The sequence below is a fragment of the Sinocyclocheilus grahami genome, unplaced genomic scaffold (assembly GCF_001515645.1).
Source record: "Sinocyclocheilus grahami isolate Dianchi unplaced genomic scaffold, SAMN03320097.WGS_v1.1 scaffold33.1, whole genome shotgun sequence".
NCBI classification, from domain to species: Eukaryota; Metazoa; Chordata; class Actinopteri; order Cypriniformes; family Cyprinidae; genus Sinocyclocheilus; species Sinocyclocheilus grahami.
The window spans coordinates 1,616,776-1,629,346 of record NW_015505212.1 but is presented as its reverse complement, the minus strand read 5'-3'; the positions used below and the strand labels follow the sequence as shown (position 1 = coordinate 1,629,346).

Sequence of the window (12,571 nt, the reverse complement as noted above, 5' to 3'; positions counted from 1 at the left end):
ATGCTGTATTAATAATATTTCAATTAATCATAATATAATATAATATATTTTTTCACATTCACTCATTAATGAGAAGATACTGATCAGATACAATGTGGTTTTAAATCGAAAAATATTAAGTTTTTACTTTTTACAAAGCAACCAAACTACCCCAAATGCAAAAATCATATATACATTTTGAACATATTATGAGGGTTAAAAATAACCAAAATTGTGGCAAAATATTACTTTCGACTTAATCGATATAAACCGAAAAATCGCCAAGCCGTAATTCATACATATCTGGCCATGTAATTGTATTAGCTTCTTCCTTATAAATAAAAATAAGTAAGCATTATTATTACATATTTTTTGTAAATAGAAATATTTAGTAAAAAAAAAAAAATCATACTGACCCCAAACTTTTAAACGATAATGCAAAGTTAAATATTTATTTATCTTGGTATTATTTGTTGTACTGTCTATATTTTATGCTGGTTTAAATAAAAGTAAATTAATTCATTCCAGTAATGATAATCTAATGAGAATCACCACAGAAAGTATTGCAAAATTACAAAAATACTCACTCAAGTAAAACATCTAGACATATAGGCCTACATTTTCTTAATTTTATTTATGTGAATTATAATTTCTTATTTAACTATTTTGATTTCCGGCAGCCTAAATGATTAATTTCTTCCATGAGATTTTGTCCTAACCGGCAGCGATAAGCAGCAGGATCTTGGTTTTTTGCTTGGTTTGTAATTGTTTTATAGCCCCTAGCTCCACATAACTCCAATAACAGATACTTTCTGATTGGGTTTTGATTGTGAATTTATGCAGCATTTACGCTTGTATGATATGGTGAAACATGCTGGACATAGACTTGTAATGGTTGAATTATATTCATCTTTCACAGGCAGCTGGGTTTGGACCTGGTACCCAGGAGGGAGTTCAGCATGGTGGACCCGGATGAAATCAGCGTCACCGAGCTCTACCGGCTGGTATGTCTGTTTTGCTGCCTTACCACAACAACCTTGTTCCTGAGTCGATCATCTCAGAAAGATTTCTCTCCATCCCCGATTTAGCCACTTATCCGTTCCGTTAAACGCAAGATGCCCGCGATGAAAGCCTCACACGCTCCCATCAGCTCGCGGAACAGGCCCCATGGGGAAAATGACAGTAATTCTAAACCGCACAGACAAGATACGCCGCAGAAAATTACTGCTGTCATGGATGTGGAAGTCTGGTTGCAGGCTGGAGGGGTTGTTGACAGCGGGGAGCCTCTACTGTGATATAATTAAGTTTGTGGAGCATTACCTCGACTAAACGTGACCTGAAGTGTCCCAGTACTGGTGGCCTGACTACATTACCGCACCCTATCTGTGGTTTAAGTGGAGCTTTTTGCCATCAGCTGCATATGCAATAAAACACGAGGTGGATGTTTGCAACCTGCTAATTGGTGACGGCCAAAAAATAATTTGAACTCAAAAGTTATGACGGCTTTATTAACAGATCTTGTTTAAAATTAGAACTGGCGTTTATGATGAATGACTACCGATGCTAAAAAAGGAAGTTCTTGGCAGCCATTATTGATTTATTTGGGTTATTTTGTGCTATGATGGTCTAGTTTAGCTGTGATTGAATAGCAGGCATTTGGTGTGGGTTTAGACTGAGCTCATTACCTGTGACACATACCCAGAGTGTTGTGATGAATAGTGTGGGAGTGAATCAGGCCACAGTCTCACCACACACACTTTAATTAGTGCTGAGGATTCAGACATCAACACAAAAGAGTGTATGTGAAAGAAACTGGGAGATTGGAAGTGGGAAAACATGGCAAAGAACTATAAATCTGTATCAGCCAATACAATTTTTTTCTTTATCAGTATGATTTAGTCAATTTTAGAAGCAGATATCAAGAATGTTTTCACTTTTTAGTGGCACATTGTCATTCTTGAGGTTTTTCTTACTTGTTGGTTTGGTTTGGTTGATTATTCATGATAATTAATACCCCGCACATGCATTATCAAAGTACAGGCGGTCTTTGTTTGGAGTTCATGATGTGAAAGTAAGCGGTTTAGAGTCCAGAACCTTCTGGCCTGCCAAACAGGGAATAAAGTCCTTATTGAAATTCCAGTGCTTTATCTTTTTAGCCTATTCATTCCCATTAAAACTCTGTTGTTTGAGTTTCCGTTAACGTTATTTCTCGTGAAGGAGGAACTACTGCTCTCTTTGATTAATTTTTTACTTCTGTTATTATGATACTTCAATACCTTTGTTTTTATTCATACAACTCAATATTATTTAAATATTGTTTTCATAATTATATCAGTTGTATAAAGTACAGTACTATTATGATTATTATTTAAAATAATTATTTCATAATTATAACAGTTGTATGAATAAAATATGGTTTGACATTTTCATAAAGTAGAATTTTATTTATTTTTATTTTTTTTATTGTTTTAGATGCAATTAATTATTTACCCTTTTACATACCGTAATTATTTTACATGTGTTAGCATCTCATTAAATTCATTACTTTAAAAGAAATAATTATTTATTATTTATTACATTACATTATTACATTTTTATGTTCTTGCATTTATTTTATTTTGGATGCAATTTAATTATTTACCTTTTTGCATATCGTAATTATTTTATATATTATTTTAGCACCTAATTAACTCATTACCTTAAAATACATTATTATTTATTATTTATTGCATTATTACGTTCAAGCATTTACAAACTATTAATGTAGCTTTTTTTATAATTGCAAACTTTTCATTGCATTCTCCTCATTTTCTGTTTTGCAGGGGATTGTGAGTAATATTAGCCAAAAAAAATAAATTCTTATCAGCACACCACTGATGTACTCTTTTTAACATAGCTTGGGACACATTAATACTAATGACTGTCAATTTACTTGAATAATTGCTTGCAAAACTTCCAGTGCTGATTAAGTGAGAAATACTTACAGGCTACATGTCATTGTTTTAATTTAATTGGTTAGTATTAGACCAACTTTTTAAATTAAAGTGTGTTCATTAGTGTTTGTCTCTCTCCTCCTCATGCATACACACAGATAGAGCACATGTGTACTTCCCATTGGTCTTTTTATATTTCACATCACGCCTGTTCAGATCTCTGTGTCCTCACACAGAGATGTGCAATCAGAATGCGGTGCGGTTCAATGACTCACACGGTCCAATAACTGATGCTCCCATGTGAGAAGTGTGTTTGTTTCACAAAAACGGCGTGAATGTGCGCTTAAAATAAGCCTGTGTGCAGTGATATGCATGTGAGTGTGTGTGTGTGCATTTGACATTGCACTCTGTGGTGCCATTGCAAAGAAAGGAGCATATTAACTGAAACAAATTAGATTTGGCTGGCTGTAAAGGAGTTGTGATGTGAACATGGAGGTGCTGGAATTCAGTGGAATATTCAGTGCATTTCTGATGATATTATGCACAGCTTTTCCTGCTTTTCTTGGTGTTAAAAAAGAAAATCACAATGCAAAGTCTTCATATGCATTGTGTTACTGGGTCACTTTTATGTCTTGCTTTATTGAAAAAATGGATGCATCACATATAGTCACTTGTATGTGTTTGGATGGATAGATGGAGAATCGGCAACGGAAGAAGGAAACTCCGACTCCTGTCAGCACACATCACCTGTTTGTCCATTTGAAGAGTCTGATGAGCTCAAACCTGGGTGAAGACCTGGAGGTCTTCTTCTTCATCTATGATAGTCGAGAGAACAAACCGCTCAGGTGAGCGTCTAACCAATCATTTATACATGGTTATAAATGTATTATAAATGTAGATTTACACTGGTACACTACCATTCAAATGTTTGGGGTCGGTAAGATTTTTAAAATGTTTTTGAAAGACGATTCTTCTGCTCACAAAGACTGCATTTATTTGATCAAAAATACAGTAAAAGGAGTAATATTGTGAAATTCTAATATGCTGATTTGATGTTTGGAAACATTTCCATTTTCTAATGAAAGCCTGTTTCCACCACATAATAAAGAAATAAAAAGGTAATTGAGACACAATTCTGACTTTTTTTCTCGCAGTTGCGTTTTTCTGCGTTTATATCTCACAATTCTGAATTCTATAAACTCAGAATTGCACGAAAAAAAATGTCTGAATTGTGAGAAGTCGTCGGCGTTACAGTTTTTGTTTTGTTTTTTTAATCCTGTGGCCTAAACGAGCTTTGATAGCAATGTTATAATAAAAGTCCTTTTGTGGTAAAATATCCTATTTGTATCCAGGATGTGATCTTCAATCATAACCTCATTACATGAACTTCATCCTGTGTTTGTTCCTGGCCACTGGCAGACAGATGAAAAACAAATAAACCGTTTTCATCAGGGAAACACCTGCAGTGGAGGCTGTGAGAGCATTCAAATGGTTTTTCTTCTGTGTGTGTGTGTGTGTGTGTGTGTACCTGTTTATCTCATCTAATGGTTAATTACAGACTGTAACCGTCTCAGCAGCTGCTCGCTGGCGTTTGCTCACATTGTCTCAATGTTTTCCCACTGTTCATTGATTGGAGTTTTTTTCCCTCAGTCCCTGTCTGTAGTCTTAAAGGAGAATATTAATGTGGCTCTGATTTCCCTACCTGGTTAGTTGACTGGTTTCCAGTTAATTATTCTTCTTTTTTGTTTCTATATAGAATGGTGGCTCCCTTTTTTTTTTTTCCCCCAGCCTCTGCCAGACTAGCCTGCGGCTTCAAATCTGCTCAATGTCCATCCTGACAGCTCCTGTGGATTTAATCACACTGCTGCCCAGATTCCCGGGAATCACTAGGGCTGTATCCCAATTTGTATATTTTACACTAAATGCATTTAATGTGCTGTTGTTACACACGTTACACACATTACTGATGTAAGAATGTATGCAAGAAACATCTACATTTATGCATTTACCAGATGCTTTTATCCAAAGCAGCTTACAAAAGAGCAACAAAAGCAATGCATTTATTGCTGAATTGATGAAACTAGCCTAGGAAGGAAGCTAAGAGAAGAAATGCAGGAGGAGGAAGTTGATTTATTTGTTTATGTATGTATTTAGTTTAATATATGATTTTGGAGATATACAGTGTTGTTGCATATTAGTATTATTTTGTTTATTTATGACTTATTTCATTTTTATTTCTATTTGTCTGTAATTTAGCATCTTGCTAAATTCAATTCCTTAAATTACAATAAAAAAAAGTCAAAAGAGAGCTATTATAAACTCATATTATTACATTAATCTATTATTACATTAATCTATTATTATATTAATTTATTATATACAATTTTCTTTTTCTTATTATTAAAATTAAAAAATAATAATTTCTTATAAAGTGTATTTGTATCATATATTAATTTATTATTTTTATATACTATTATTATTATTATTATTTATTAAAATAAACAAAATTGTTTTCTAATTTACAAACTAAGTTGAATTTTTATTTATTTATTTTATTTTATTTTTTTTACTTGTACTGATCCTGCTGCATTCAGCATCAGTCCTGGTGTTATGCAGCTCATGTTACCAGTTATACCCATTTCGTCTAGCGGCACACGGACCGCGAGTGCTGTTACAAAAAGACGAGGGTGCTGTTTGTATTAATTTTTCTTTAGACCGTCTGAGCGCTGCCACCAAAAGCCCCTTGTGTCAAGTCAAGTGTTTGTGAAAGAGTATCTGTGTATCATTTTTGCCACATGATGTGTACAAAGTGCTGATTGACAGCTTTCTAGGTAACGCCTCCCCCTCTGTTCCCACAGGACCGTTTTGTGGCACGCTTAATATATCCACCCAGACATACAGGGATCACTTAGCCGGCCATGCCGATTTATCCAGATTTATCCGGCGGGAGACGGGAGGCGGGGGGCTCGTATCGGTGTCCCATTTGAACTTGTCGTGTTTCAATCCCCAGCATCAAGGGAGGAAATATCAAATACTAGGGCGAGAGTGAAAGAAAGCCGCCCGTCTGTGTGTTATGGAAATGTTGGAGAGAAGACCGAAAAACAATGCACACTTTTTGTGGTGAGTGTTGAGATGAAATCACTGCCAGAGTAATCATGCAGAGTAATCTGTGTTGATTAACTATCATTTGTTTTGTTCAGGATCTGGGCAGCGGCGACCTGAGAAAAGACGTGTATATTGTCGTACACATCATTAGGATTGGTAAAAGCCGATATTTCTCCACTGAATAATTACTGATTCCAAAGAGTCTGAAGACGTGTGATGAGCGCTGATTGTTTCGTGTGTGTGTAGGGAGGATGGGTGCAGGAGAGAAGAAAAACACGTGTAATGTGCAGTACAGACGTCCGTTCGGCTGTGCTGTGGTCAGCATCGCTGATCTTCTCACTGCTGACTCTAAAGACGACCACCTGCTGAAGGTCTATGCGTAAGTGACCCTCCACACACACACACACACACACACACACCGCATAACACCTCAGGACCGTGAAATAAACTAAGTCTGACTTCCTGTTTTCAGACTTACTCTTTCCCCTGATTGGCCAGATTGGATGTGGTTGCCTAGTCACCATTGTGTTCATGTTCAATAATTTTCTACAATTATGGAGAATCTGTGAATATAAGGGAATTTTAAAATTGTGATGTCCAGAAAAAATTTGCCTTGAAAATAGTCTTAGATGATGACAATGTATGAAACACATAAATAAGTAAAGATGTGGGGAAAAAAACAGTATTAGATGATAACATGGCATGAAACGCCAAAATAAATAATTTAAAAAGTCATAAATTCCAAGCCGCTTTTTCACTTTTTTTTAAATTTTTATTTAATAAAGATAATCCATCAACAACTTTATTAAAAAAACTATCTAAAAGATTTGTTTAGTAATTTGTCAACAGGGAAACATTGTAAGTAGACATTCTTTTATATATAAAATGTATCCGTTTAAATTACAAAAATTATTTTTACCAGATGTGTTTTGCTCTAGATCTTTGTTGGTTCACACATTATCAGCTGGCTCGTGGCCAGTCTTTCGGGCTGCTAATATGATTGCACAGATATGAATCTGTGTGGCACTGTGATTGAATCCAGCACTCTGATTATCCTTGTTTTTTGCAGTTGCAACACAGAAAGTGACTGGAGTCAAATACACGACAACATCATCAAGAAAGTCAACTCCAGATACAACCTCTCAGGCTCCAACACAGGTAACAAAACCGTCACAAGCCTGAGATTCAGTCAAGTCATTTATTGAAAAATTTTTCGTAAAAGGCTCAGAAATTGCCATGGTTATGACATCATACCATTAACATAAGTCTATAGTCTTCAAAGGTACTGTAACATAACAGCCTTTTTTTATTCTAAAGGTCGGAGAGAGGCTGGAAAATGGTCATAAAAACCCAATCAAGACTGTTTGGTGCATGAAACATTGGACTTAAATTAAATACCCCCATTTTCAGCATAATGCTTGTGTACGCGCTTTGCCAGCATATCTGGCGGTGGTATAAAGATGCTCGGCTCTCCCAGAAACCTCATTTGCATGATGACTAGAAGTTAATAATTTTAGATCTGAAGAAGCATGAAAGGACCCTGAGGGTGGCTTATCCGAACAGCTACACATGGTAATAAATTTATTTCCTGCAGGGGGAAAAAAAACATAAAGAAGCACAAGCATCCAGATGGTAGATTTGCAGCTTTTTGCGATTTCTGCATTTTCTGTGAAGGGCTAGTAAATGTACGCAGCACCTCTACATCCGTTAGATGTTGTATAATCGCATCACAAAAGCAGGGAATACATTAATTATGATGACTGACTCAGTCATTTATTCACCAAACAATGAACAGTAATGCTCACAAAAGCTGCATCAAGATTTTATCCAAATTAATGAAGATGGGATTTCTGCTAACATATGAAATAATTCAGTGCAGGTTTGTTAAACGCCTGCTCATGCGGTGGGAAATGAGATCACATCCGTACTATGATACACACTCATCATGTTTCTATTAGATTAATCTCTACCACATCAGTTACGCTGAGCAGAACAAAGAAACAGCTTTATCAGGACCTTATTAAACATTATGATAATGGGCTGAAAATAAATTAACTGTACTTGGACTGTAATCATAGAGCAATGTTACATTAGAAAATCCAATGGAGTTTTGTTCATTTAGAGCCAATCCTAAAGGGCGCTTAACATTTAGTTGAATTTAATTTAGTTTGTGACATTTATTATTTAATTACTTACTTTTATTCAGATTGTATTTAAACTTAATATTATTTTATTCACATAAAATAATAATAAATTAAATTATTTAATTTAATTTGTTTACTTTTTATTTCATTTTGTTTACATTTTTATTAAAGATTTTGCCTTGATTTTATATTTAACCTTGACATCCATAAATGTCTTATATAGTGACTTAAATACCCTATGCATTATGCATTCAAATGTAAATCATGTGCATAGCACATTTTATTAATTATTGTCTTCTAATTGCTGAGAAGTGAATACATGCTATACTGACGTAACATTTTGGGTTTGGGTAGGTTAGTTTGGCTCAATTCCCACGTGCACGCTCTGAATCTGTCTGTGTGATTAATGGAGACGTTGTGCGAGTTCAGTAATTAAATAATTCTCCACCAGCACTTCTCTGACCCTGTGCCATCAAACAGCGACTATACAACATGAAGCCGTTGCCATTGAGTATTTATGATCAACCTCAGCGCTGCTTCAGAGCATCATTAAGAGCTGCAGTAGTACAGGCCCTGATGCATGTTTGCTTAATCATTTTACTGTCATGTAACGATGGGCCATTGCATTATTTTCCATCCTAAGCTGCCCAGTTTTCCAAAGCTCAGCAAAACTCTGACCTGACTGCTCAGACAACAAGGAAAACAGGTTAAAAATAGCTGGAAATTACGTGTAAGGCAGTTTTATTTTAGAATCATTGCAAATTTTTTATTTTTTATTTTTTTTAAGACATAACTAAAATACTTTCAATAGTTTTAATGTTTGTTTTTTGCTAAGTTTTATGGTTTTAACTATAATAACTCTGGTGTAAAGAGATGATTTCCTGTAAAGTTGCGGACGATAGTTGGCGTGGATCAATTTCAGTCAGTTTCATGTGGTTAGAATTTTTTACAAGAGGCAGTTCTGGGCTGATAGTGTGTTTTTCGGTACATAGCATCACTTTCACATCATTACTTGTGAATATTCATTACCATTGTCACAAAAGCAGTGCAGTTTACACAAATGCAAACCACTCGGATATTGACCAGAAACACTGCCAAATCTCTTCTGGACAGAATACAATTAGGCAAAATTGACATTTATCACAACCTCTCAAAATAAGAGAGTCGAGCGTGGGAGGATTATAATATTCATGTGCTCTGCTGTGCATACCTGTGAATATTATAAGGTTCATTCATTCAGTGATTGATTCAAGAAAGCTGTGAAAATCATCTGAAATTAGCTCATGTTATGCTGTCTTTGTTTAAAAAATGTAAATGAATTTGATGTGTGTGTTCAATCTAGGTCTGGCGGTGGCACTTCAGTTACTACATGGCGACATCGAACAGCTGCGAAGAGAATATATGGTGCTTTTTACAAGAGGAGTGTCCATCACCAAAAAACTGGGCTTTTCTGATGTCATCATGCCAGGTGAAAATAATTTTTGCTTCAAGATCTACATATGTTTTGCTCATATACACAACCAATCAATAGTTTGGGGTCAGGAAGTTTTTGAAAGTAGTCTCCTTTATGCTCACCAAGGCTTCATTTATTTGATTTAAAAATATGGTAAAAACAGTAATATTGTGAAGTATTATTACAATTTTAAATATTTGTTTTCGGTTTGAATGTATTTTAAGATGTAATTTATTCCAGTGATGTAAAGCTGAATTTTCAGCAGCATTACTTCAGTCTTTAGTGTCACAACGATCCTTCAGAAATCATTCTAATATGCTGATTTGCTGCTCAAGAAACATTTACTATTATTGTTGAAAACAGTTGTGCTGCTTCATATTTGTGGACACCATGATACATTTTTAGGATTCTTTGATGAATATAAAGCTTAAAAGAAAAATATTTATTTGAAAGAAATATTTTGTAATATTATAAAAGTCACTTTTGATCAATTCAATGCATCCTTGATGATCCTTATTATTTGCTTATGATGCATCATTATTTTTTAAGACAATCTTATTGACTTTTGAATGGTGTAACTAAGAAAGAAAATGACATATTAAGGTGAGATTACATTCTCTGTAATATGACTTATGTATACATTTGGCTATCAGCATAAAGTCTGGTCCACTAAATAAATTAGTAAATGAGTAGTGTTTTGGCAAGCTATCAATGTTAAAACAGTGCACAAAATGCATGAAAAAAATGAATTTGTATCTTCACCATTCAAAATTACTTATAATAATAATAATAACAAATCACTTCCTCCATAAATCTCTAATTGAAGCTTTTGATGCTATATACTTTAGCCTAGCTCTACCTTGACAAACGTGACTTTTCCAATCAGACTGATCAAATCCAGCGTGCCTTGACTCCCAGAAATTCTAACTGGCAAGTTTTAGACGCTCTTGCCGTTTTTGTGTGTGGCATTCATCAGGCAGTATGTGTACGTCTGAGACTATTTTCTCCATCCGTCTTGCCGTTACTGACCCAGATGTTTTGGTTGCACAAGCAGTCTGTCTGTTGCCTCCTGGATGAATGTGCCTTCGCTGGCAGTAACCGTGCCTTATGGCTGGCCGATTTATTATTGGTCTTTTGCTATAGGCTGATCTTCTCTCTAGTCTCATTGTGTGTTCACATATAGTTTCCATCTTCCAGGAAACTCACATTGATTTTATTTCCTGATTGTTGCTACAGCAACTGTGTTATATGGCTGTTAGTTGGCATGACTACTGGTTTGAATTTGGGTCTTGAAATAGGACTGCACACACTTAAATGCATTACACACACATACAGGAACCCACACTTCCTCTGCTCGTTGTCACAAGTTCTTTGTCCCCTTCGTTTACAGCTGCGGCAATGCTTTAAAAACGTGACCTGTAGCTCACAGTGCATTTTAAAAACATGCTGCATGGGACAAAGCATGCAACAATGCATGCATCTACATATGTCTTTAGTCTTAGGCAATGTACTTGTTTCCTCGACATGAGCGAATGAGAACTGGTACATCATATAAATGTGGTTTGCACTGAACCATTGCCTATTTTTGGCCGTAACATTTGCACCAATGTGAAAATGTGCATGTAGAGCTGTTGAGGTGAGGGTGTCGAAACACGGATGGACCATGAAAAATTGCATGTAGATACACTTCCTGTGTGATTCAAGAATGTGTTCATTTGTTAGCAGTCTTATCCGTGAATCACAGGATGCACCTGCTGAGGTCATTTGGGAGGGATGAACTTTTCATATAAGTCTGTGTGTGCTCCTCTGTCATAATAGTGATAAAACTTTCCATGTTTTATCATTCGCTCATGGTGCTACACCTGAAGTGTAAAGTATTAAACCTGCAACATTTTCAAATTATGCAGCTTGTCGAGGAGAGATGTGCTTTTGCGTTTCTGTTCAATCGATGTGAAGTGCCTTTTCATTCCAGAATCAATTCGAGTTCTAGAAACATGAGAACAATATTGAGTCTTATTGGTCTGTAGGTTTTTCTGCTGAGCAAACAGCATAAAAATCAATGTACAGGTGCATCTCAATAAATTAGAATGTCGTGGAAAAGTTCATTTATTTCAGTAATTCAACTCAAATTGTGAAACTCGTGTATTAAATAAATTCAATGCACACAGACTGAAGTAGTTAAGTCTTTGGTTCTTTTAATTGTGATGATTTTGGCTCACATTTAACAAAAACCCACCAATTCACTATCTCAACAAATTAAAATACTTCATAAGACCAATAATAAAAGAATTTTTTTAGTGAATTGTTGGCCATCTGGAAAGTATGTTCATTTACTGTACATGTACTCAATACTTGGTAGGGGCTCCTTTTGCTTTAATTACTGCCTCAATTCGGCGTGGCATGGAGGTGATCAGTTTGTGGCACTGCTGAGGTGGTATGGAAGCCCAGGTTTCTTTGACAGTGGCCTTCAGCTGATCTGCGTTTTTTGGTCTCTTGTTTCTCATTTTCCTCTTGACAGTACCCAATAGATTCTCTATGGGGTTCAGGTCTGGTGAGTTTGCTGGCCAATGGTAAAAAGTAATTCGATTTTTTTCACTGTCTGTGTGAAGGCATCCATTTGGACTCGTGGTTTCATTTTAACATTGAAAATCCATGCTGAAAATGCACTCTTGTTGCAAATCTTGCGAAGAGTTCCGAATTGCAAACAGTTGTAGTTTCGATCTCATTTGAAGGTGATTTAAGACCCTCAAAGTCGCTGATCAAAGCATTTAACTAAAGACTAAACTTAGACTAGTTAACTAAATAGGTAATATGTAGGGCAAAATGTGTGTTTTGACCTCCCTTTTTCTTCAAACAAAGCTGTCATTTTTTATTATTACATTTATAAATGTTTATTTAAAAAAAAAAAAAGTTTTAAATATTTTTTCCCACTTTTTATTCAAAATTGTTTATATATA

General features: G+C 35.3%; 2 protein-coding genes across 2 annotated transcripts in view; both read left to right on the top strand.

The window, feature by feature from the left end:
* On the top strand, positions 1-4,289 carry LOC107581261 (dedicator of cytokinesis protein 4-like). The gene is made up of 4 exons (XM_016266763.1): positions 1-5; positions 899-983; positions 3,606-3,757; positions 4,265-4,289. Exons 1-4 carry the CDS (start codon positions 1-3, stop codon positions 4,269-4,271), a joined length of 249 nt encoding a protein of 82 aa, XP_016122249.1. The 3' UTR covers positions 4,272-4,289.
* A 1,541-nt stretch (positions 4,290-5,830) lies between these two features.
* dock4b (dedicator of cytokinesis 4b) overlaps positions 5,831-12,571 on the top strand; it is a 50,769-nt gene continuing 44,028 nt past the window's right edge. The window contains exons 1-6 of the mRNA XM_016266762.1: positions 5,831-5,855; positions 5,923-6,032; positions 6,113-6,173; positions 6,264-6,396; positions 7,087-7,175; positions 9,504-9,629. Coding sequence (XP_016122248.1) covers positions 5,831-5,855; positions 5,923-6,032; positions 6,113-6,173; positions 6,264-6,396; positions 7,087-7,175; positions 9,504-9,629 — 544 coding nt within the window. The remainder of the gene's footprint in view (positions 5,856-5,922; positions 6,033-6,112; positions 6,174-6,263; positions 6,397-7,086; positions 7,176-9,503; positions 9,630-12,571) is intronic.